At 38.7% G+C, this 27,869-nt stretch overlaps 1 protein-coding gene across 11 annotated transcripts in view; it reads left to right on the top strand.

Annotated features, from left to right (window-relative positions):
* Positions 1–27,869, top strand: part of LOC131064872 (uncharacterized) — a 162,579-nt gene that overhangs the window by 58,477 nt on the left and 76,233 nt on the right. For all 11 annotated transcript variants that reach the window (XM_057999182.2, XM_057999180.2, XM_057999181.2 and 8 more), the window contains exon 6: positions 12,245–12,417. In XM_057999182.2, the coding sequence (XP_057855165.1) occupies positions 12,245–12,417 (173 nt within the window). The remainder of the gene's footprint in view (positions 1–12,244; positions 12,418–27,869) is intronic.

Here is a 27,869-nt window from a genome sequence, read left to right as displayed (position 1 = left end):
ATATCTAGTTAAGGGCTATAACATTCAAAAAATTACAGAAGAAATAAAAGCATCAAAAATAAATTGTTCACCTATGTATGTATATAATTAAGGACATAAATATAATATAACAAAACAAATATTAAAATACAAAAATAAAAAACATACAAATACATATTTTAATTTTACGTTGTCTTTTAGAATCTTAGATGTATAAGTAATTGATGTTATGTTCTATCTAGAATCTTAGATGTATAAATAATTGAATGCATATTTTTATAATTGCCACATCCAGCCATATTTGTATTTGGGGTTCTTGAAAATTTGTGCTATTTGTATTTGATACTGTATTCATATCCAATAATCTATTTGCTTCCATGCAATCCTAATTATTGTATCCGATGATTTGTGAAATACCTTTTCAATTCCAACCCTTTACTCTGAGCACTTTTTAGTTCTCTATGTTTTATTCAAATTTATAGACTTAATAACTTTGTTGTGTAGTTAACTTCTCTTTTGATGAGGATTGTTAGACTATTCCATATGCTTGGTGTTTGCTTCTTTTTTGCACAATTTCATGCACATGTGATGAAGTGCTCATTTGATTTTATCATACTAGCATCATTCATTAGTAAAGCACTTTAGTTGGTTTTGAAACTTCTTTCTTTGTTGATCAGATTTGGGTCATTCTTTATCAGAACCATCAACTTTGTCAATAGCCACATCAATGTTCAGCTTGCACTAGCTTCATGTAGAGTCATCGCTTATTCAAGTCTTTTTGGAGTATAAGAATTTACTCTTAAGGTTTGGGACTGGTATAAAGTCTGTCTTTTCTTCCTCTATTCCCTATGTTAATCTTAAGGGAGGTGTTAGTGTAAAATCACATACCAAGTTGTGTAATCCTAATTTGGGTCATTTTCTATGTTAAGGTAACTTGTGTTGGTTTTCGTTTTCAAATTTTCTCTTGTAATCTACTTCACTTGTTTGCTGGGTTTTACCTCTGGATCTGAGTCTGATTCATGCTGGATTCAGATTCTGGACCAGTTTGGTTTGAAGTTCTGCTAGGGAGTGTTTATTTGTTTGCAAAGCTGTCTTAGATGAATTTGTATAGAACTTTGGGATGATCCCATTGAACCAAGGATGAACACAATGATTTTCTCTTTTCTTTTACTTTTCTTAATAAGACCTCTAAAACTATTCATCCCTTTGTGTTTTATTTTGTATAGCCTTGATTTGTTGCCAATCTCCCCTTTAGGGCGTCTATAAGTATAAGATATAATGAGATGACTATTCTATTCATGACAAAAACAATCTCATTTCTTTGCTAATAGTACTCATTTATGCTAATTTTCTATCATCTTTTCTCTCTATTTTCTGTCTTTGTAGAATGGTGTTCACCTTCTCTCTACATTTTTTCCATCATTTTATTATCTCGCTCACTTTTTGTTCTTTGAAGTTGATTTTTAATCACTTATCAGTGCATTTACAGTTCACACCTTTCTTTCACAATATTTGTTAAGCAACATGTAAATGTTAATGCTTGTGCTGTACCCTGATATTTAGAATAGGCTAAAAATCTTATGGTTTATCTAATCTTTAATATATATATTAATAAATTGATATATATTGTCATATTAATTTAATTAGCCTAATTAATTCGTAATTTATAATATCTGATTTTTTATCCAATCCCTAATTCTTTTGGTGGATCCCCAAACTAAATCCAGGAATCCAAACCAGGATCCATACTAGAACTGGCAACTTAGCTTATAATGAACTAATATCAAGGTCATGATTGTACCTATCTATAAGTGATTGAAGGTCACAATCAGCAATACATGTGAACTCTTTTGATTGACTTCTTTCTCTCACACCACAAAATATCAGTCATGCTTTTTTTTCTGTCTGAGGAAAAGACAAGATTTGTAAGGGAAATACTTGTCATGCTAGAAGATCTTGCTTGCAAAGCAGACCATTCTACATGCCAAACTAAAGGGATTTACAATGTCAATTGGGTGTTTGAATGAGTTATCTCAGTTGTGGGTATCATATATGCAGGCATTTGTAGTGGATGTAGATTGTTTTATTTATAATTATTATACACAATTAATTTTTTATCACTGTTAGTGCATTTGTAGATTACATTTGTCGAGGATTTAGTACTGTTTAGTGTTATACAATTATTATTTATAATTTATAGTGATAGTAATGCATTTTGAGCATGACTTTAAAACTTCAAATCTTTGAATAATGATAAATTGATGATCAGAATATACTTGCACATTCTTTGAATGCATTTCTTTCTTTCTTTTTTTCTTAAGTTATGTTATTTTACCTAGTTTTGCCAAGAATTGAGTCTGAGTCAAAGTTTTGGGCTGCCGGGTTTGAGTTTTCCAACTATGGTACCAAGGATGTTTCTAAAATTTTTCAACATAGGTGAGGGCCCTTGAGACATTTCCTAGCTGTCCTAATGTCCTTAAAATGTCCTAGGCTAAGTCACTAGGTTTGAATTCGAATTCGAAGTTCGACAACTTTGAAATTCAAACGAAGTTCGACATGGAAAAAGTTGAAATGTATAAAATTCGAATTAAATTCGCCTTATGTAATTTTTAAATTTTTTTAATAAATATATGTAATATATCTCTTTAAATTGCCTAAATAGTTTAACATTGATAAATAGATTTGAAATCATTACAAAAAGATGACACATTTATAAAATATAAACCATAGGAAACATATGCTTTCACGATTGCAAAGATGTTCTTTTGTCAAAAAGGTACAATAACAGTCAAAGACTTTAGAACTTTAAAATAATTGATGCGTCCACGCGACCTAAATGCAACTGGTGACCTCAATGTAACTTGCGACTACAGAAAAAACGATTGCAAATCGAGCAATTGATGTGTGTTGCTATGTTTGCTGCCGTATTTATTAAAAAAACTCGATGACACCCTAAAAAATGCAAGGAAAAAAAAACTTTTCTGCAAACATGTCATCCCTATTTTTCCATACGAATTTGATGCGAATTTTTGGCGAATTTTATAGACTGTTTTAAGTTCGGCAAATTTCGAACTTCAAGGAAGAAATTCGGCCGAACCTGGTGATTTAAGTCCTAGGGATGGGAATGACAAGATTTGCCAATGGGATATGTCCTCATGGTACATAGTTTTGAATTTTTTTGGGATTTTCTTTGTGTTTTTCAGTTTAGGGAAATCCCTCAATACATGACATAATTTTTGACAATTGTACATTTGAAAGAAAGATGCTCATTGTCTACTTCTAAGATCCACACTCTACGAAAAGAGAAAACTATGATATCTTGAGTAGTTGGTTGAGCCAAATTCACCTTTACTAAACCATTGGGTGTAATGCTCCACCCCGAATGATTTTTTGGTAGTTTGGTTTTTCTTGTTTTTGGTGTTTTTTGTGATTTGTTTTGTTTTCAGTTTTATGATTTTTTCTGAGGTTTGCTTGTTTCTTGCCAATGATTGGGAAATAACAATAAAGAACACTAGAAATGAATTAAACAGTAAGAACATACAATGAATGGACGAATTTTGAACTTTATTTGGGAACAATTGATAGTTACATACCGTACCCAATCAGGTACAGATCTGATTCTACTTGTCACATGCATAAATTGTCCTCTATTTGCCACGTTAGGGTTTATCAGCAAGCCCTATGACAGATTGCTCCCAGATCTGAGCCCTCTAACTGAACTCTGTGGATGAAAGTGTGCTGCTGTATGATGAAGAATGAGGTTGCAGCAATCTCATGTTCTGATCTGAAATTTTCTGCCCTTTAAATGCCCATAAAACCCTCACACCGACAACTAGGGTTTTCTGCGATATTTCCATGAGGTGTATGGCTGGCTGAAAGTGTGAGATTTGCTGATGGATAGTGCTTTCTATTGCTTCAGATCTGCTTTTTCAGAACTGAAACAAATCTGATCTGGTTTAACAATGCCTGAAACCCCACGTTCCAAGTATAGAATTCTGCAATTGGTTCCTAGGAATGTACGGCTGGCTATGGAAGTCAATGTTGCTGATGTGTGGCATCCCAATGGGTTCAGATCTGCTCCTAGAGTTAGAAGTAACAAAGAATCTTTGTCCCTTTCACTGCTGCAACCCTAGTTATGAAGTCCTCCGGCTGATTTCTTGAATGTAATAGAAATTCTGAATGTGATTTCCGGTAGTGGCTGGATAGTGTGTTTTCTAGCTTGCAGAATTAGAACAACAGTAGTGTTCAAGTGTGGTGTAATTTTGATAGTGGATTGTTTGAGATCAGCATTAAGCTTCTTATCTTATCTCATATCTCTATTTTGTAAGATTGTTTTAGTAGTACTGATCAATCATTCTTGTTGTTCTTGTTTGTAATTCCCATTGCATAAGTGGAAGAGGCTGACTTAGCCGCCTTCTTGCTTTGTAATTCAGTTTATGTACTCAGTCCTCCCACTGACTAAGTGGTCGAGTGATAAGTTTTATGCAATTGTCCTCTCGCTGATTTATGTGGTAGAGTGATAGCTTAATATAATGTCCTCCCGCTGAAATACGCGGTAGAGTGATTGAATTTCAGTTTCTTGTTATTTCCCTTGGCTGGTTTACCGCCAAGAGTTCAGTTTCTATCCTGTTGGATAAGCAGAAGGGGCTGGCTTGCCGCCCGTGCATTGTAATTTCAGTTTGATTTATGGTGCTAACGATCCTCGGAACACCGTATACTCTCACCCTCCCAGATTGGGCTCTCGGTGAACAAAAGGTGGAAGGGTTCCCTTTCAGCAGTTTGGATTATTTTTCTAACCTTAATGGGTTATGGTGTTTGCTTGTAACTCTTATTGCTAAAAAACCAAAAAAAATTAAGAGGAATATTACAACTTCTTCTGGCAACAATTCCCCATTCTGATCCATAATATTACAAGATGCTTTCTCACAACAAGAAACAACATCTCACAACGCTTCAGTGCATAATTTCGTGGCATCATCAGTATCTTCAATGAGTGACTTGAGAACAAGGACTTTGTTCTCCAAGAGTTCAAATTCTAGATACATGACTCTGGAAGGAATAATGTCATGTTCTTGAAGAACATTCAACTTTTCTTGAGGCATATTGTGCCAAGCCGTCAAATTGCCTTCAACTCTTTCTAGATTTTGTTTGAAAACATCAGAAGCCTGGTTCAATTTTTCTTCAATGGTTTGCAACTTGATCATCATTTGGAACACATCTTTCAATACTTGAGTACATAAATCATGAAGCTGATTTACCCAAGAATCCAGCGCTTGTACCTTTTGAGCAGCTCTTTCAACTCCTTGGATTGATTCTTTTGCATTTGACGAAGTTGAAGGATTGTTCTCTTCATTAGAAGACTTGGTGATCCTTTGAATTGCGGCAACAAGTTGCACATTTTCCTCGTCTAGCTTATCCTTCTTCGTTAGAAGTTCATCATACCGTTGCACCAATGAGGCTAGAGAATGTTGATCATCATGTTTGACCACTTCATGCGTTTGTTAGCCCAACTCCACCCTTGTGATCCTGTAATCAGCAGCTTGCATCTCTTCCTGTGGCTTGTCTACAATTGGCTCAACAATTTCAGCCACCTTCAGTCTGTTACTATCCACTATTACCCTTGAAATCGTCTTATCTCTTTTGGCAATCTTGGGTTTTGATTGCTTGAGATGCTGGAAATCAAAGATGTCAGGAGAGATTTCTTGCTTCTTTCTTTTAGGTGTAAAAGAACTAAGCTATGGAGGTAAAGCTATCAATTCTCCTTGAGCAACGATTGAAAGTGAGGGAGAAACAGTTTCTGTTTGAACAACAGTCGTCATCGTGGGAGAAGTTACTGTTTGAACAACAACTATAGACTGCTCATTAACCAAAGGTCCTGATGACTGCATCATGAACTCATCAAAACTAGAAGCACAAGTATCAATCTCTGACAAAGGGGAATATGCAGGATTATCCTCAAAGATATTCATCAAATTCTCTTGAGGATGATCAAAAGATGGCTTTGCTGCTGAAATCGGAATATGACTCTCTGAGGAGATTCACCTGGTGAAACAGGAACAATATGAACAGTGGAAAAAGCATTCACATTCGCGTCAAGAGAAGACATAGGTAATTCTAAAGGAATCTGAGGGGGAGCTTCATGAGATGACTCCGAAATGGGTGACTCGGGAGCATTATCTGATTGTAGTTCCTCCTCTGGATCTTCAACATCAATTACATGAATATGAAGTTGAGGTTTTTCTTTCCCTCGAACTTTCACTTCTTCAGGAGGAAGTACCATTGCTCTGCTAACCCTCAACTTGATTCTCGTGCTTGAAGATGATGCACCTTCCTTTTTGTCTACTTTGATTTTAGACTTGAGTCCGACAGGTCCTGTAGAATCTTCTTCTTTTCCAATCTTGATCTTGATGAGTCTAACATCGTGCCCTTTAGCCAAGTATTGGTATTAGCTAAGATAGGCTGAAATCTATCAAGAATGGAAGTACATTCCTTATGTGACCATTGAATTGATGGAAGTAGTGCTTCATCAACTCTCTTTTCAACATATTCAGGATCAAATATCTTTCCATCATCAATCATTCCTTCAAGAATATTTACCAAGTTCAGGTCAACAATCTGCTCAAGAGTGAGTCTACAATAATCCATCTTACGAACCTCCTTTTTTGTACGAAGATCAACCCAAATGTCTTCTATCCGATGCACATGCGTGAAGGACTTTTTTATCTTCTCCTTCATGCCTCGGTAATCAAAATCTACTCTTGGCTTGAATCTTCTGAGCTTTATTTCCTGCATTTTGATCTCCATGGCCTTGGCTTTGGTGGATGCAATGAGGGAATAATGGCCAATTTTCAATGGGTTATTTGTAGAAATTCCCATTCCAACCTTATGCTTAACAGATTGATGTGCATGAACAGCCATGATCTGTCTTCCCAACTCCATAAGAATGATCTTATCAGTTGGATATCTAGGAAGCATATATGGCTGGTTGCTATAACATCCTTATTCATTTACCTTCTCCCATGCGGCATCTGACACTCTTCTGTTTTTCAATATCTTATCAAACAGGCACATTTAATGACCAAAGAAGGCGTCCTGGACCCTCCTGAAGTGCAATCTGCTGGGTCTCAAAGGCAATTGGTCATAGTAATCCCACACTGGTATAAGTGAACGATCACCCTTGGTAGAAAGACCAGGGAAGTGTTTGAGTGATGCTGCTATATACACCAAATATGAGTTCATGTAGAACATCATAGTGGAAGGAATTGCTGCAAGTTGTTCACAAAGGGTATCACTGATGATTTCGCCCCAAGAGATGTGTTGAGACTGCCTTATGAGCATGATGAACTTATACATACATGGTTTAAAAATATTTGAATGTTCCAAACCCATCATCCTACTGAGAAGAGTGATTGTGTCTCAGATTTCCCACTTGAAATCACTGCTGTACAACTTTGCCCACCTTGTAAAAGCAGCTCGTGGCTCACTGATCCATCTATTGATATGGCATTTGCAATTTTTTTCTCTTGAAGCATAGTACTCAACTGCACTATCTTTGGAGATCTCTATGTACACAGGTGCTGGTGGTATTCTGAAAAACCTTCTCAATAGTGTCTGCATCCAGACGGATTATCACTTTCCCATCATCATTCCTGATAGTTCGTCTCTTTGTCAAAATGATTGGCACAAGCAAGAACGAACTTAGGTTCTAGGGAAGCCATTGGAAAGGAAGAAGCATGGTGAATGTGGCTGTCCAACAGGTGCTGCATATTGCTATCCTTGGGATCCTCCACTCGTTTAACAAACTCTGACATGTCAACATGCCCTATTTCTGTATCTTTGATGTGCTCCATGGGAGTGGAAACTTGGGATGGAGAGATCTCGTTTTGGTACTTATCATATTTATATTTCATCTTCTTTTGAGAGGAAGATGATGGTAAATCAGTCATTGAACAAGAGCCTGGCGCACTGCGATGAAGATCTAGAAGTGTCAAAGCAATGTCAAGATCAGCTGAATGAAACATATCTCTTCTTTTCAATGGGAAAAAACTCTATCCCTTTTGAGAGGAAAATGGTGAATAAGTAGGAACACTTGAAACTTGGCTTTTGGTCAATTTCCGATCTTGGGAGATGTGTTACAAGTATGCAAGTGGGGTAGAACATATTCGCAATCGGGTTTGTAAAACCCGAATGCAAGTATACTTGTAATAAGAAAAGTGGAAGGATGTGTGAAAAATGGAATTTTGACATGGAAAAGACAATGGGAATGGAAAGTGTGAACAAGGGTAATGAATGTGGTGAATAAGAAAAGAATTTTGGAAGGTCATCTTCATTTTAACTTCAAGGGAGTGGAAAAAACCTTCACTTGTAATCAGGTCTTTAAAACCTGAAATGGAAAAGACAAGTCTTTGACTACTTTGAAACTTGAACTTTTTTGGCAAAAGATGATGAAGTCTTTTCAGCCAAAGGGGAAAAACTCACTTTTTCATCTTACTTGCAATTGAATTTAAAAATCCTGAATGCAAGTACAGAGGGAAAAATGGAAGGGGAAAGACAATGCAATCCTTTAATTACATTCAAGACTTGGATAGAAATGTGAAGATCTCTCTCAAACCCGAATTGAAACAAAAACAAAACAAACAACTATCATGATCAATCAAGGAATTTCAAAACAACAAAAATAAAATAAAGACAAAACTGAAAACAAAACATACCTTGCTTGATCAAGACGCCCTCCAAAGAAATGGAATAACTTTGAAAGAAACAATCAGCTCCTTAAATGGAAGGCAAAACCAAAACGTTGAAACCCTTGCAACGTTTTTAACAAACTCGGATTTTAACTATAATCACCAAAAACGACATCCAAAGAGGAAGTAGAATGGGTCAAAATGCCTAACCAAAACACGTGTTGAAGCAAGGATGTGAATCTTTAAAGTTAAAGAGACCAAAACGCCTCCATCTATCCTGCAAAAACGACTCCAAGAATGACAAAAACGTGGCAAGTAAAGGTGAAAACGCCTTCCATTTGAGCCAAAACGTGGTTCATGATGAAACAAAAACGGCTCCTAGAATGACATGCCTTCCTCTATCCATGGATGCTCCAGAAAAATCGGCTTGAAATTCTTCACAAATTTGAACTCCATGGAGAAAAACCAGGTCGGGTTCTTGGAGAGAAGGAGCAAGTTTAAAATGTAAGAAAAAGACATGAAATGGGGTTTTCAAATCCCCTTTACAAGTTTTAATTTGCTTCACTTTTCAACTCATAAGGCAAAATCGGGTTTGTGAGAGAAAAGAACAAGAAGACATGTCAAAATAACTTGTAATAGGGAAATAAAATCCCCTTTACAAGTTTTAATGACTTAACTTAAAAAAAGAACTTGCCATAGGAAATAAAATTCCCTTTACAAGTGACCAAAAACATAAAACATGTAATAGGGAAATAAAATCCCTATTACATCTCAAAGTCACTTAAGTAGGAACTTTTGAAAGAAATTACAAGTTCTTTTTAAACTTATAATTTTAAATTCACTTGTAATTCGTCCAAAAAGTTCCTACAACTACTTAAAAGACATAAAAAGAAAGGGGGAAATAAAAAGTAAGTTACAAGTTTTAAATAAAGTGCACTTGTAATTGTTTTAAAATTTCCCTTCAACACTAAAACAAGAGAAAAATAAAACTTGCAATCAAAGGAAAATTTTCCACCTACAGCCAGGGAGAAAAAACTCGAAATTAAAGAAAAAACATAGCAAACGAACTCAAAATGCGATGAAATTTGAAATGTGGATCGAGGATGGACTGAGGATTAAGCCAGTCCAAGGGCAAAGCAAAATTTTACCTTGGGAAGTGTGCCTTAGAGTAAAATTTTCATTTTTAACAAATTTTTTAAAGGGGCTGTCTATTTTTGGGAATACAAAAATACTGATAACAGACTCCACTAGGTTGGCGTGCTCCATGGTGGCCCCCTTTTCATTTTTAAGTCACTTTATTGTAAAATTATAAAGTTACTTTATAATAAAGTATTATATTTTATTTAATTAAAACATTAAAGTTAGCACTTTAATATTTTAATTTTATTTTGAATCCATCCATCTGACCTCTCCTACTAGAAATTGATGATGGATCTAGTCTCCTGGTGATGTCCAACAATAGTAGGCCAACTCCTAGTCTCCTACAAAATTGGAACTCTCCTAAAAAATAGGAAATTGTCTCTCGACACCTAAAATGGCTCATCAAGCCCCCTGCAAGGCTCCACAAGCTCCTAGTGGTCAAGAGGTGAACTACCAGTAGGAGAGTGGCTTTGAGCTCCTAAAACGCCATGCAAACATCCAAAAAGGCCACATGACCCCTAAATGGGCTCCCTATCCACTTTATTAGCCTACGGGATTCCTGTTGATAGGTTAATCTTGGTAAAAAATTAAAAATAGAACTGCCTGAGGAGGGGATATTACATTGGGTAAAAGTTTTGTATTCTAAACCCCTTTTGAAATTTTAATTACTTAATGGACTTGGTTTCCTAAAACCTCCAAGACATTTTTATGTCTATACTTGGCAACTTATAGAATCAACCCCTTGTGGGCTTCAAAGAGGAGCCTTTTCCCAGAATTGAAAAGCAACATCCATGACTTGAGAAGGCTTGTAGTTTTGAAAAACCAAAGGCCTTCGTAAAATATTTTTGCCCTATCTTCTATGTTTTGGAAGCTTGCTTTTGAAAACCCTTTACCTCCATTCCAATGTCATCTGTTCTTGATTTCTCAATCCTTAGCCATGGACTTATAAATCTACATACAAGGGCTTGCATGAATAGGCTTTTGATATCTAGAACTAGATGATTTTGTAATATGTGAAGGGGAAATTTCCTAAGAAACTTGAATAGAGATATCCCTAAATTTAATTCTTCTTTCCTGTTCATAACTTCTTCCTTTATCTACTTCCCTAGGTTTGATAATTTTTTTCCAAATTTTCCGTGTCTTTCTTCAAATTGAAGATTTCTGAAGCTGCCATTAGATCCTTTGCTCAATTCTCTATAACTTATTTTAGGTTTCGTTGCTCAATCTGCCAACCCTAACACCCTCACTTGATCCTTTGCATCCACTTCCTTTTTGTTACTCATTTCAATAATTTAATTTTTTAATTTGAAAGGTACACATTTTTTACCATGCAAAGCTAATGAGAAAATTGATATAAATAAGTTTGGAGTCTGATATATGGTGTGATCTTCTAAATTAAATGTTGCAAAGTTTTTTTTATATGATATTCTTAATTTTGTGGGTATACTATCTCCAAGAAAATGGACTGAAATGGGCTCAAAAAATGGCTTGCCACTTTATCTATAAAACAGTTCTTTTTCCTGTATATTTATCTAGAATGTGATGGAAGGGTGACTCCAGGTTTGCCATCACTTTCAACTGAGAAGGCCCTTGAACCATATTCTTCAAATTTTCTTTCCTTTTTAACAGTCCAAAGTAAGACCAAAAGAAGAAAGGAGTTTAATGACTTTCTCCTCTTCACATTATCGTCCAGAAACCTGAAGCAATCTTTATTATATTTCATCTTCCTTTTTTGCGATTATGATTTTTATTTTCAAACCGCTCATAGATTGGAATTTGTATTTTTCTTTTCCAACAGTCAAAAAGATAAGAACATAAAATGTATTGCATTGACATTTTTTCAGCAAACACTTACAAGTTTTATGTCATTGGGTTTTTTTTTGAATGTTTCATTTAATTACAATTTCAGCTGCCCTAATGGTGAAAGCTTCTATACTGCAATGTGGAGGTGACAGGTTTGAATCTGGAATTGGGTATGATTGTGCACCTCATATGAATCATGATATAAAGTAAATGGAAAATAAATTGCCTTGTGGAATGCCTGCATAAGGGGGGATTGCATACACTAAATTGGTGTCTCACTTGGCAGTGACCTAAAAAAACTACCTTTACCTTTTGCAATTTGTTTACTAAAAATTTCACCTTGTATATCATGTGCTTTGGCATGTTTAATTTACATCAAAGTATACAAGCATCTTATTTTGTTTGAGAGTTAATAGATAGAGAAGTGTGATATCAAATTGTCATTTCCCAAATATATCAACAAAAATTTCAATTATTTAATTTGAGAGAAATATTAAGAAAATATGGCATGATGTTGGCCTCATAAAGCCAACAGCAATCATCAATCATTTCAACTTTCCAGCACAGGTATATACTAGAAAAGCAGATAAGACGTTCAAATTGAAAGTTGATGGTAGGGTATTGTTGTTGTGATGCAGATTGAAGAGTGTATCCTGTGGTTGAGTATCATATTTATTACTATAATGTGCACCCCTCAACCAACTGTTGTTCGGTGGTCAAGGAGTTTGCCAGTTTCTGCAGAAATTGAGTTACAATGGAAAGGCTTTTGTGCTATCATTGCAAATGCATATTTTACACGAGGAATGGCTTGGTAAATAAATTTCCAATGCACTTGATCAATCAAACATTTATGTTTTATTACTTCAATTATTTTTTGTTATATTTTTGCATTATCAGTCAATATTTTGTCTTAAATTATTAATGAAACTTAATAAGTAAAAGAACAATATATTTCTTGTTCTTTTATTTTTGATTTCAGTTTTCCATGTGATTCTTTCTGATTTGAGTGCATATATTTCTGAGGGCAGTTCATTAACTTTAATCGGCTGGTTACAATTCTATCAGCTATTATTATCTCATACCAACAGTAATGAAAAATATTGGATTCAGGATATAGGAAGTATGTTGTATACATAAATAATCATATCATTTTCATCCTCGAGTCAAAATACCGTGTGTTTGTATTTGAATGATGCAAATTAATTGCAGGTAGTTTCAAGTTTGTAACGTACACCCCTGAATCTTTTTGAAAACTTGCCAAACAATAGGTCACATGATAATGCTAATAGAACTCTCTGCTGATAGAATTTCTCTGTTGTGAATTTATTCGATGTTTCTTTCAATGCACTCACAATGATCATGAAGATTTTGACTTTCGATGAAATATAACAATAGGAAATGATAACATAATTAAACTAGCAACCATACATATCAAAAATACTTCATTAATGAAGTCTTAACAGATTTTTCCAGTTTAGTAGCAGCAGGTCAAGCAATGGACAGTCATTACAAGTGCTGGAAATGACTCTTCATAACCCATTTTCCCACCCCAACCTTCACTACACTGTTGAAAGACCTTGAAAATAGTGTCCAACAATCTTCTACACTCAATAGGAAGACCAATGTAAAATACCAAGGATTGAAAGAACCAATGTGAACAAAACAGGTCTGCTGCAACCCAGTTACAGCCTGCAATTAGTCTTGAATAGCTCCAAAAAACACCCTCAAGTCTCCACCATGTCAACTCTCAATGAACCGCCAAATGAAGAGAAGTCTATAGCCAATATTCAACTACAAAAATGAATGACCCTCCGAAATGATGACAGAACACTCGAGCAAGGTACAGGTCTGATTTTTAGGCATCAATGACAGGGGCGCCTGAGAAGTTACAGCCCCTACACCCTTCCACTCAACCAATAACGAACTGGAAATTGTTTCAATGCATTCCCAAGTGATGGGCACCTTCTACCAGCTGATATTTTGCTCCAAAATCAAGGTGTTTTGCCTCTGAATCTCACTCGCCCCTACCAATGAATGGTATGGCTGGCTGAAGGTGTACGACCTATAAAAGAAATTCAAACTCTGCTTTTTACTGCCTCAAACCTAGCCAAAACAGATCACCTAGCAGCCAAGGAACCTTTAGAAAAGTACCCATAAAAAGATATCACCTCACTAAACCCCAGCGTGCAAAATACAGGTTCAAGCAGCTCATATGAGAGCATACAGCTAGGCCTGGAAAGTCACTTGCAACTTCTGAAATAAACATTACCAAACCCAAAAAACCAATGCCAAGGAATAATCACCAAAATCACTAGAATATTGCAGATCAATTAACCTTAAAAATCTTCATCTTATGAAACCTTGGAATCTCATCACCTCATTAAAACCTTTGTGTTTCTTATATGTAAATATAAGACCAGCTAGGGTGGTCTCTCATCACTGAAACCAGCAAGATTGCAGAGGATTTTCATCCTCAACAAGCGTCGGAAGAATTCCTCTATTCATTCTAATAGCATCTACTTAAGTTTGCAACCTCTTGATGAAGAAATGAGAGCCAAAACTCCAATTTATAGAGTTTGGAGGGAATTAGGGCACTTTAAAATTCAAATATTTTACATTCTGTCAAAAAGCTCTCAATATGATTTAAAAACAATTTATGTCTCACCCTCCACATCACATAGCCATCCAACATTGGGGTTGAAACATAACACTTTAATATTTAGATACTAAAGTGAATAATTAGATGTCACTTTATTTCTTTAGTGCAAACATTAAAATAATATCCATCACCTTACGAAATCTCGCCAAGACAGTAGAAACAAAAACTTGATCATGCTGGAACATAACTGATGCTGAAAAATGATGTCTGATGTCGACGGACATTACATTCAAAAGAGGGAAGGGAATCCACTAGATTCAGTTACAAATCAGATAAGAATTGAATACTAAATGGATTGAATTAATTTTGGTTTCCTCTTTTGTAAGTTGAAATGTTGAATTAAGGTAAAGTGCTGAAAAATGAAGGTAAAACTAAAAAAACAGTGAGTCACAGATTGTCATGTCCCCTCCTTGATCGTTATATATCTCCGGAATGAACCAATTATTATTATTAATATATTAATTACCAACAAATAATTATTTATTTATTAAATATTATTATTTAATTAATATTAATTAATAATATTCTTGAAATATTTAAATTAATAATTACATAAATTATAAACAAAGTTTATTTATGAAGAGTCAGCAAATTACTAATCAGCAATTACATAGTCATCCGATATATACATACGACTTGCTTAAAAGTATTAACTAGAATTAAAAATTGATTAAAGTCTCCATACTATTGATTAAGCGAATGGTCATCATGGAATTATGCTGAAACAAATACAAAGAAAGATTATTAAGTATGAAAAGGTACGATTTATATACTTATTGAATAGTCATAACCGAATGGTTGTGTATTCTTTGAAAGGTTACATGCAAGATATTTAGGGGGAGGATAAGGAGGTTATGAGAGAAGAGTAATATAATAACACAGAAAGAATAGCGATTATTATCAAGGATAAGCATTTACGAACAGAGGAAATATACAGCAGTTCGATTCAATTTTGTAGTTGTTGTATTGGTTCCCCATACATGACATCATGATTACTTTTTATATCACTATACTATTGACTAGTAATGTAATGCCGTTTATAATTGTTTAATATGGCATAATGAATGTGACTTTAATCTGTTCATTGCTGATTCGCATTACATTTATGACTATCTAATATATAAAGGTATAGGATATGTGACACGATATAGGATGTTCTATATATGCTCTGTCTGACTATTATAACTAGACATTGTTGGGCAAATGGGGGAGATAGATAGGAATAGAAAAAAAATCATTCCATAGCAGATCAGACCCGTTATAAAGTTACAGGCAGTAACATCCTTGTTCTCAGCAGTATGCATAGGGCATGTGTTTAATAAAGAGTGCTTAATATTTATAGCCCAATAATGTTTGTATGCTGAATTTAATAATAATAATATCAACATAAACTACAATATGTATAATAGTAATATTAATATAAAGGTATTGAAGCTTAATTTCACATACTGTGGCAGACCGGATCTGACACATGTTAGATCTGTCTGCCACTACAGCTACTTGGTGGAATAATGATTGATGTTTTAGTAAATGGGCGGTGTTAGTAATTTATATTATAGGGAATATAATATGTTTTATGTATTTGTATATATATATACATATAAGGGTTGTTCAGTATATTTTATAAAGAACTACTCTGTAGTAAAACTTAGTGTAATATTTTCTGAACTTAAATAAATAAATAAATATATATATAAATATATAGAAATAGTAATTTGAATGAACAAGAAAATGTGAAATTATAAATCTGATTGAATTATCAATTCAATATCAGGAAGAAAACCTAGTAGGGGACATTACAAGTGGTATCGGAGCAACTTTCCTGCCATCCTGTAAGAATCGGTTAATGCATAGAAGGGGAAAAGATTTACTGCGTGTTTGCCCTCTGGGCGAACAGTTTAATACATGCAGACATAATACTTAACGAGAAACAGTAATGCCATAGATACCAAACAACAATATTAAACCAACAAAAAAGATACCATTTCATTCATAATTGTGATACTGACAAGTTACATCACATAGTATATAAAGGTACTGAGGGGGTGCGGGGGACAACCGTCGCACCCGTAATTACCAACCCTCGGTTACATTACTAAACAAAGTACTTTCTAATTAATTACTTTTTATTCCCGTACGTACAATATTATCGCCAACATCATTCCCCCCAAAAAACAAGGTCGTCTCCTGACGACTGAAAACAAAATGGGATGATCAACAAAAAAAAAATCATGACTGAGAATGGGGCTGAGGAAGCGTCCCTGGTGAGGAGGGTGCCGATAATGTTTGTATGCTGAATTTAATAATAATAATATCAACATAAACTACAATATGTATAATAGTAATATTAATATAAAGGTATTGAAGCTTAATTTCACATACTGTGGCAGTCCTCAGCTTCAGGTCCCACTTTGCAACCATTTGTCGCTCCATAGCTGTTTTCACCATCATCATGGCTTCCAAGACCTCTTTATCCTTCTGCTCCACCATCTCTTAGGCACTAGCCAGGCGGCTCTCCAACATAGCCCTGTCCTCCCGGGCTTCCTCCAACCGCGCCCCCATGGCATCCCTCGCCGACCTCTCCTTGACCAACTCTGCTTCCAAGGTAGCGCGTTTTGCGACCCATGAGGCCTTCTCCTGGGCCAATTGCTCCCTGTGCGACTCCTCCATCTGCTAGAGTCGAGCAACCAACTCTTCCCGTGCCGACACAACCTCCTGGCGCTGGGTCTTGGTACCTTGAGCAATATACTGTATCCTCCTCAGGTCATAGTATGTCTCACGGAAGACCTGCTCTATCCTCTGCAACAGTGATTGCCTACTGGTCTCGCCAACCTTCTCCCGGAGGCCCCAATCCTCCAGCATCTGCAAGGTCTCTGTAGTAGGCCACCCTCTAGACTCAAAACACTGAGCAAAGTGTGCCGTGCACCTGCCCCTCATAAAACCAAGGAGCTGCTCCAACTCTCCATCTGTCCTAGCATCTCCCTGAGACTTGGCAGAGGCTACAATCCTCCGGGCTCCGACAACCATGTCCGCAAGAAACTTCTCCAATTCCCTGTCACCCTCCACTCACACAGATGCTAGGACACCGTGCTCCTGGGCATCCTCGTGAGGACTCTGCAGTGGCTTGTCATGAGGGGTGCTCTGGATCAACTCCTCCTGCCTGGGACTCAGCACCAACTCACGAATGGGTGAGGGGTCTCTCTGTACTATCCGTGAAGTCTCCGGTGAGCTATCTCCAACCAAATCCACAATCTCATGAGGGCTTGGCTCACGCCGTGGGGAGAGGACCGCTGCTCCAACCGGTGCTACTGGTGCCATCTTGTACCGACTCATCCAAGCACTCATATCCGTCTGAGAAGGGGCACCACTCCCTCCAGGATGCTCTAATGTTACAGCAGCCTCCCTACCAACTGTCCCGCCACTTGTCCCTACCTCTACTGCTGCTGTGGGGCTTCTAACGCCAATCGTCTGAGGCTTTGGTAGGGATACCAATGTCGCGGCCACGTGTGGGGGATTCATAATCATTGGTGTCCGACCTTGCCCAAAACCAAGAAGCGACACTGCCAATATTGTCGCTCTAGGCAGAGTCCGAGTGGCACCTGCTGAGGCAGTCTCCTGGGATAACTCACCTAGGGGTCGTGTGGCTGCTGTTGCTGGCACAACTACGGGAGGTGGAGGTGTGGCTGTCTGCGCAACTGCAGAAGATGTCGCCCCTGTCTCCTCCTCCACTTGCTGTCCGCCTCTACCCACGATCCTGAAACTACTCTCGGTGGCCTGTGATGTATCCGCGGAGTCCTCCTCTGCACTCGCCTCTGCCCTCGGGTCACTAGGTTCGGACTCCGACTTTGTCTCGAACTCAGACACCACCACTCGCTGCTTCCGTTTCTTGCTTGATTGTGTATCTCCATTAGGTGCCATGATATCTAAATAAACCCAATAGAATATAGGAGGTTGCCCAGGGTGTACACAGCCTTGTGGTGCCAAGTGTTGTGTGTCTGGTGAACCCTGACGGCGTACGACATCCAAGAAGAGTCCAATGGCATGGTAGGGCATGTAGAAGGTTCTTTGCTGCAGGGTCATAAATTCCTCCATCCTATCTGCTAGTACTGATGCCCAGTCGTATACCACGCCATTGCGGATGCCATTCATCAATACCACCTGCGCCATGGCAATATCCGAAGCCCTACTGGCTCCCATCAAGCGACTCTTCAACACATCCAGAAGGCACCGCCATACCCCCTCTCTCAAAAACAACTTCTTCAGGCCTCTTCCCTTGCGGGCATGCTGGAGACTATCAAGCTTGGCTTGTGTGAGGTCGTCACGGCACATCAACTTCAGGAGTTTATCCTTTAAATCTGGGGATATTTTCTGCCCCTTATCTACTTTCTTTCCCTGCACTCCTGGAATACCAAAAACCCTCGTAAACTCTGTGGAAGCGAATGAGACCGTAACCTGGCGGTGCTCATAATCGAATACCGACTGCCGCCTATGTGTGTCATAGGCACCAATCATGGTCCGCAACACAACCTCAAAATCCTTAATGCAAAAGATGGGCATCTGGATGGCCCATTGTACCTGTGCATGTCGCAGCTGTGCCTTCATAGGATCATCATGCAGGGTCTCGTTCCACCATTTTCTACAATCTGCTCCACTCAAACCCTCGAAGGTGATGGTGTCCGCAATTACATCATTCTTCGCGCCATCTGCTCCTGCACTTTGGGTTGCACCTTTTTGCCCATGCTTTTGCTGCTATCAACCATACCGCCCCTGACTTTCACACCGGAAGGTAGAATCCGAATAGCTTTCTTGTTCGCAGAGGTTGACGACACTATAGTAGGTAACTGTCGCAACTGTCTTTTCCAAATCTTTCCACCGCTGGGGTCCATTAAATGATTTTGCTTTTGTCTCTTGTGCCCTTAAATATATTAAAAAATAGGGTTAGGGAATAATTTTCTGCATGTGCGTACCCCTTCAATACATGCGTTGATAATTATCGGCAACCACACAAAATTTCCCTTGCGTCGCTAACACCTTCATATGACCTTTTGAACCAAATGCTGTCGTATCGTCGCCATATGGTCACTTCCCCCTTGTGCGTGCTACTTCTCCACCGTACCTCCATCGTCGTCGTACTCCATCGTACGGTCAGTGTATTGCGCAACAATTGTTCTCCACCGTACGATGTACGGTGTTTGCCATACGATTATGTCTTTTCTTCTTTTCGCCCTCATAAATGAACCACACGATCGTACGGTACGGTTTCCCCAGTTGTGCACCGTACGGGTGCCTATATCCCCTAGTTTGTTTTTGATTGCAATACGGAGGTTGGGCACCATAAACTCGGCTGGCACAATAGCTTCCTGGCCGTACATCAGTTGGAATGGAGTTTGGCCTGTGGTCACCTTGTAGGTGGTGCGATAGGCCCACAAAATCGAGGATAATTTTTCCTCCTAGTCTTCCCCCTCGACTCCGCACGACTTGTAAATCACTGCAACAAGAATCTTGTTGGTGGCCTCCACCTGCCCATTCGCTTGTGGGTAGTAAGGGCTGGACAATGAATGAAAATTTTTGAATTCACTAGTGTGGAGCTTGATGACATGGTTCACAAAATGTCCACCCCGATCGCTGGTCAACTGGATGGGGATGCCATATCGTGTAATTATCTGTTCATAAATGAACTTTGCAGTACTCAAGGCCGAGTTGTCAGGCAAGGCCTGTGCTTCTACCCACTTGGTTAAGTACTCTGTGGCAACCACAATGTAGCGGCACCTCCTGGCACAGCTGGCCTTGAGTGGCCCAATAAAATCCAGCCCCTAGCGCTTGAATAACTCTTGAGCATGTGAGGGGTTGAGTGGCATGAAGTCCCTCTTCAGCGGCTTTCCTGCTCTCTGGCACGTGTCACAACCCACTACCCATTCTCTAGCGCCATTATACAATGTGGGCCACCATAGGCCTGCTAGTAGCACCTTTCTTGCAGTAGTGTTGGGTCCCATGTGGCCTCTCGCGGGCCCCTCATGTGCCTCTCTCAGAACGCTTGGCACCTCCTCTTCCATCACACACCGACGCAACACCTAATCGGGCCCCATTTTATACAGCAATCCATTAATTAACTAAAATGTACGGCTTCTCAACACGAGCTTCCTCCGTTCTCCAGGTGGCATACCTTGGGGGAACATGGAGGTGGAGAGATGTTCCCCAATAGCAGTATACCATGATGGCAATACTGTGATCTTGAACGGGTGAGCATTCGGAAATTCATCATTAACTCCCTCTGGCGGCTCCCCCGACCTTATCCTAAATAATTGGTCGGCTATCACATGGCTTTTTCTCGGTCTGACAATGATGATGAATGTAAACTCCTGCAACAAGAGTAGCCATCTGTTGATCCTTCCTTGAATGATTGGTTTGTTGACCAGATACATAAGCGCCTGGTCATCCACGTAAAACGTGAATGGCATCACTAGAAGGTAATGTCTGAATTTCTGCACAACATAGACCATTCCTAGGGCCTCTTGCTCTGTTGTGCTGTAATTCTTTTCAGCTTTAGACAATAATCTACTCGCAAAATAGATTGGATGGTCGAGCCCATGGTCACCCACCTGAGCTAATGTGGCACCAATTGCGAAATTAGAGGCATCTACATGGACATGGAACTCCCTGTCCCAATTCGGATATGCGAGGATGGGGGTCGCCACCAGCCTAGTCTTCAACTCCTCAAAAACTTTGCCTTCTGAGGCCCCCCACGTGTACGGCTCACCCTTTCGAATTAGTTTATCCAAGGGGTAGGATATATCAGCAAAATTCTTTATAAACCTTCTATACTAACCAATGTGACCCAAGAAGGATTTTACCCCTGTGACATCTATGGGTGACTCCATCTCCACGATCACGCAGATCTTACCAGGGTCTGTTTTTAACCCTGCTTTACAAACAATGTGCCCGAGCAATTTGCCTTGTGGCACCATAAATCTGCACTTCTTAGGGTTGAGTGCCAACCTTGCCCTTCGACATCTCTCCATGCATTCGCTCAGGGCTACCAGATGTGTGTCCTGCCCGCTGTAAATCGACCAATCGTCGTGGAAAGCCTTAAAGTTTCCCATAGACATCTTATTAAAGATGTGCAGGATGATCCTTTGAAAAGTTGTAGGCGCATTGCATAGACCGAATGGCATCTGGTTATACGCGTACACGCCGTCCTCCACCATGTAGGTGGTCTTGAGCTTATCCTCCTCGACGATGGATATCTGATTGTATCCTAAAATCCCGTCCATGAAGGAATACATTTCGTGGCCAGCTACTGTAATATTCCCCTTAATTTTTTTTTTGTTTTTAGCAATAAGAGTTACAAGCAAACACCATAACCCGTTAAGGTTAGATAAATAATCCAAAGTGCTGAAAGGGAACCCTTCCACCTTTTGTTCACCAAGAGCCCAATCTGGGAGGCTGAGAGCATACGGTGTTCCGGGGATCGTTAGCACCATAAATCAAACTGAAATTACAATGCACGGGCAGCAAGCCAGCCCCTTTTGCTTATCCAACAAGATAGAAACTGAACTCTTGGCGGTAAACCAGCCAAGAGAAATAACAAGAAACTGAAACTCAATCACTCTACTGCGTATTTCAGCGGGAGGACATTACATTAAGCTATCACTCTACCGCATATTTCAGTGGGAGGACAATTGCATAAAACTTATCACTCGACCACTTATTCAGTGGGAGGATTGAGTACATAAACTGAATTACAAAGCAAGAAGGCGGCTAAGCCAGCCTCTTCCACTTATGCAGTGGGAATTACAAATAAGAACAACAAGAATGACTGATCAATACTACTGAAACAATCTTACAAAATAGAGATATGAGATAAGATAAGAAGCTTAATGCTGATCTCAAACAATCCACTATCAAAATCACACCACACTTGAACACTAGTGCTGTTCTAATTCTGCAAGCTAGAAAACACACTATCTAGCCACTACCGAAAACACCAAAACACTCATAACTTTCTCAAAACTAATCAGAATCACACCAAATAAAATGCAAATGACTAATATAACATAGGCAACCAATCCAATACCTCAAACTCGCAACTTGGAAGCCCCGAATGTGTTGCACGCATCCCAAGGTAAGTCTAAAAATGGCGCTACAACACAAAACTTCGATTTGCAACCAAAAATTGTGATGACCACCAAAAGCCACGCCAAGACAGGAGAATGATTGTCTTCCGAATATGCTTCCAAAGAGCCGATACCCAGAACGATGCAATCACTTGGTCAAGAGGTATGGGCAAAATATGGTTTCAGCAACTCCGCGACCAGCAACAAGAAAACACTCCAAAAATCCACACAGAACTCTCCACAATTTGCAGAACACTCACGGACAACATTGGAATTACAGGAATACAGCTAGGTACTATCTTCCAAGTACAAAACTAAGACTTAGCTAGGAAGCCACACTTCGAAGCTCAGATTTTCAATCGCCAAACCAGCGACATAACAATACAATTTCATAAGACATCAGTTGAGAGGCCAAGCACCTGTATTTATAGATTTTTCCCTCTGAAATTCAAATGCAAACGACACCCAAAATAGTTGAAATTCAATTTCATTTCATGTCATAGCCTCCCCTAGACATGGCATTAATTTTCCCTAACTCCCTAGGCAAAGTTCAAACTTTTTCCTAGGTGATAACTTTGCAATATAAAAAAAATATAAACATGAAATATTTCATCTTTCTCAATGCCACCTTTTTAATGCCATTGACTTAGGAAAATAACAATATTGATGGCAGATAGATATTTTTCCTAAGTCGCCCACAACACAATTAATCAGTAATAAAAATAATTAAATATTAAACCTTAGGATAAGGAAATAATATTTAATTAAATAACTTATAACTCCAATACTGATTAATACCAAAATCAAGGATGAAATTGTGCGATGAAGACCACTGAACTGTGCTGAGTCAGGACCCTGTCCAAGACTGCTAAAAATGGAAATGCTCAACATAGCCACTTACTAAAAATAGTAAGTCAAGAAATACTGCTCCGAAAAACATAATCTTCGCACTCAGAGAAAGAGCTTGGATAGCTCAGTAGAACTGCATCATCCAAACAACCAAACCCTAACTTACTAAAAATAGTAAGCTATGACTTCACCAAAGAATCAAATGCATGTTATGCTACCCTGGAGTTCATGGAAAACCCAGAAGGAAACCATAGACAAAACTGAAGAATTCCCTCCTGATAAACCCTAAAAAGCTCGTGCAGAACTCTCCAAAAGTTGGAAACCCTAATTCTCCTTTCCAAATAGCCTACGGGTCTCCGGAATAGACTAATGGACCACTGAACTAATCACTGCGGAGAAGGGGACATTACAATCCCCCCTTCCCAAAATTGCTTGTCCTCAAGCAATGCTATCACAACTCCCGAAAATTTTAAACTGATCCGCACCAAAGCAAGTAAGATCCCAGGGTCCCATGCCCGTCTCAAGAGGAACCCACCATGCTGATGCTGCGCCACTCTGATGACATCAGTGAAAACATCACGCCAAAACTGCTCTAACCTCCCTTGTATCCATGATGCTCAGATTGAAAAATCTTGAAGGACTGACATCACTAACGTGTAGCATCTCATGCCCATAAAGCTCTGAGTAATCAATATCAACAATGCTACTATCTATCACAGATTCACAAGTCTGGGCAATAGGAAATAAAGTCTACACAACTCACAATCAAACTCCACAACATATCTCCCCAAGGTGTCAAGCGGAGCCATGACTGTAAATGTGGCTTCTCCAAATCTCCCGGCTAAGATGAAAACAATCCTTTGCAAGAGCTCAACGACCTCATCCCCATAGCTCCACATAAGTCTACGAGGCCTCAATTGAATTATTCTGATACAACTATGGAGACTTCTGAAATCTCTTATAGTTCCCACTTCAAGCACCTCAGAATGATGAACCATAGAGAGCAAAGGTTCGCTATCCCAATCATAAGTAGAAGAGAGGGCATAAGAATAACCACTAGTTGGAGCTTGAACACTTCCCATACACAGATACCCTATAGCCCCAACTCGCCATACCTCTCATCTAAGACCATAAACCCGTTCTGCCAAGAGACTGTGAAGTCTGAAAAAGAGTACACCAATAGCCCACCAAGTCTGAAATGATTGACTTGAGATTTGATTTTAAGAAAATCAGCATCCAAGAAGATGAACTACTGCTGCAACACAGGAAATTGTCGTCCAAAACAAGACATCTGCTCATGTCCAAGGCTGTAAAACACCTCCAAGCAATCTCCAATTGAAAGCCGTTACTTGCATGACCAAAGAAATTGCACCAACTCCCCTGAATGAGAGAAAACCATTAAGTGAAGTGGTTAATTTGCAACCAATCAGCAAGCCCAAATCTGAAAATCTGATCCATTCTTTTCCAAAGAAGATGCCCAAGAGTATGCATTTGTTCAATGTTCCAATTTTGAAACAATATCTCATGGTTGCAAATTGCATCTAGATCTCAAACTCTGCAATGTGATCCATCCTCATCACTGAAGTCAAAAAGAATTCCCACAACAAACTTGAAAAGTGGATTAACAAATGTCCAATCAACATCTGTATCAAACAACGGACTATCAACCTGCTGATTACTATCAGAGTCATGCTCCACCCAAACATTCTTCTACTCCAAAATCACTTTTTCAGATCTTTGGGGGCAAAGAGCAAGATCATACTCCTCCTGAATGCAATCAAGCTCCTCCATTACCCGATTGATCTCCTAGGCCATTTCTCTATTCTCTTGCTCTCTTAAAAGTTTGGCCTCATAAAGCTGATTGTTTGCTTCAAGAAGGTCCTTGGACACTTTTGAAAGAAAGCCTAGTGGAATGAAGCTCAATGGTGAGCTCACTAACCTCTCTCCTCACTTGCTTATTCAAAGACAAAGTCTCATCACCAAACTTGGTGGCAACATCTCTATCATGCATCATGTGTAAGAAAACCAATTTTATTCCTTCCATTGTGTTCTTGATTATGTGCAAATCAGCAAGAACATTTTGTCTCAATGGTCTCTTGGTGTCATGAAGATGAATTTTTCAACTAGGCTTCTTATGTCATCCAATCTAGATAAAGTGTGTATTTCATTTTCAGCAGACACCAACAATTCATTCTTCCAATCATAATCATGCAAGGCAAAGGTATTGCTGTTATAATGAATACCAGAATCACAACTATCACACTGGGCATCAAAGTCTTCTAGGCTGTCACAAATCACCTGTGCCTCTTCTTTATCACCCTCAACAATGAACTGTGACTCTAGATCAACGAGGTCACTATGTCTATGCTGAAGATCAACAACATGCATTGATAAATCAGTCATGTCATCAACACCATCAATGCCATATTCCATGTAAACATTGTTCTTTAAAACCAATACAATATTAGGATCAAATGTAAATTCATCCCATATTGGATCCTCTTCAAACTTAGTTTCTTTTACACCTGGATCCCAAATGCTAAAAGGCTGATTACTTTGTTTAGTTAAAAAGTGCTCACCATATCTCCAAGTATCCTCCAACTTAGATCTTGAATCTTCTCTTAGTTTCCATTTACACACATTGCTATTGTCATCGAGAGCAATGCTAGAAACGAGTGATGTTCCATCTTTTATCTCATACAATGGGTTATTAGATGTTATCTAATTGTGGTCTAGGGTAGAAAGTGCACTGCCACTATGGTCAGGATCCAAATCAGAATCATAATACTTGTCAACACTGATCCCATAGCTGTCCCAACCCTCTTGTGCATCCTCATCGTCACTTTCAACGGTGTTTTGTGGATCCAATTCACTAAGATGACTAAATTCATGCTCAAAATCAGCTTCATGTGAAGATAAGTCTGATTTCCTCTCGGGAATTAAATCAGCTTCATCAATTCTAACCTGCATATCTGTATCATGCTCTTCATTTTTGAACTTATTGGTCTCAAGACCAACATTGACTGAATCTGCATTAGGCTTCAAAATCGTTGTTTTGTTCTTTGCACAAAACCAATCATTATTATTTCTAATTTCATGTAAGTTTGAGGGAGTATCTTGAGGCTTTGTCACACATTCTTCATATGTCAAGACAACCTTCCCATCCAAGCGCTTGGATTTTGCATCACTCATTGTGTATACCCTTTCTTCTCTCCTCTTCTTCCGATTCATAAACTGGTCAAAAGACAAAATATTTCTAATCTCCGCAGGGAGTGATGCATACTCCGTGTAACAAGCCCGTATCTCATCAGCCACAAGGACTTCAACTTCAGGTGGCGGTGCTTCCCTTGGAAGCAAAACAGGCTGCAAGGGTCTTGACACTAAACCAACCGACATTCCACCGTTGTTATTGCTATAGTTGCTGGCATTCCCATTACCTCCTAGATTGTTAGAGGTGCTAGCATTGTGACCATTGGTGTTTTAATTTTGATTATGACCTCCACTAGGATTCTGAGTCATAGTAGCGAGCAACTGGGACATCATGTTCATCTTGGTGTCAAACTTCTCAACTCTTTCCACAACCACATTTGCATCATTCTGACCAAATATTCTCTCTGCCATTGAATCAACCACTGTTTCTTTGTCAGTCAAGGAGAATTTTGATTAATCAGAGCACACAGGCTGGCAGGACAACCAACTCTGATACCACTGTAATATTCTCCTTAAATTGTTTTTAGTTTTTAGCAATAAGAGATACAAGCAATCACCATAACCCGTTAAGGTTAGAGAAATAATCCAAAGTGTTGAAAGGGAACCCTTCCCCCTTTTGTTCATCTAGAGCCCAATTTGGGAGGGTGAGAGCATACGGTGTTGCGGGGATTGTTAGCACCATAAATCAAACTGAAATTACAATGCATGGGCGGCAAACCAGCCCCTTTGGCTTATCCAGCAAGATAGAAACTGAACTCTTGGCGGTAAACCAGCCAAGAGAAATAACAAGAAACTGAAACTCAATCACTCTACTGCATATTTCAGCGCGAGGACATTACATTAAGTTATCACTCTACCGCATATTTCAGTGGGAGGACAATTGCATAAAACTTATCACTCGACCACTTATTCAGTGGGAGGACTGAGTACATAAACCGAATTACAAAGCAAGAAGGCGGCTAAGCCAGCCTCTTTACAGGTCTAGGCAGGAGGGGAAGTCCGGATTGATGAAGGGAAAAGTGCCCCAAAGAGACCAAGGGCGACAAGGAAGAAAGATATTCAGCAAGAAGTTCCACAATAGGTTCAAGAAGAAGTACGATAGGAAGAACCTCCACAAAAGAGAGCAAGGATAGAGAGGGAGCATTCACCGGCGAGTTCCTCGAGTGTAAATCAGCTTCATGATTTATGTACTCAAGTATTGAAAGATGTGTTCCAAATGATGATCAGGTTGCAAACCATTGAGGAAAAATTGAACCAGGCTTCTGATGTTTTCAAACAGAATCTGGAAAGAGTTGAAGGCAATTTGACGGTTTGGCACAATATGCCTCAAGAAAAGTTGAATGTTCTTCAAGAACATGATATTATTCCTTCCAGAGTCATGTATCTAGAATTTGAACTCTTGGAGAACAAAGTCCTTGTTCTCAAGTCACT

This window comes from Cryptomeria japonica, chromosome 5, assembly GCF_030272615.1.
Source record: "Cryptomeria japonica chromosome 5, Sugi_1.0, whole genome shotgun sequence".
NCBI lineage: Eukaryota > Viridiplantae > Streptophyta > Pinopsida > Cupressales > Cupressaceae > Cryptomeria > Cryptomeria japonica.
The sequence above is the reverse complement of the archived record's forward strand: the minus strand, read 5'-3'. Positions and strand labels throughout refer to the sequence as shown.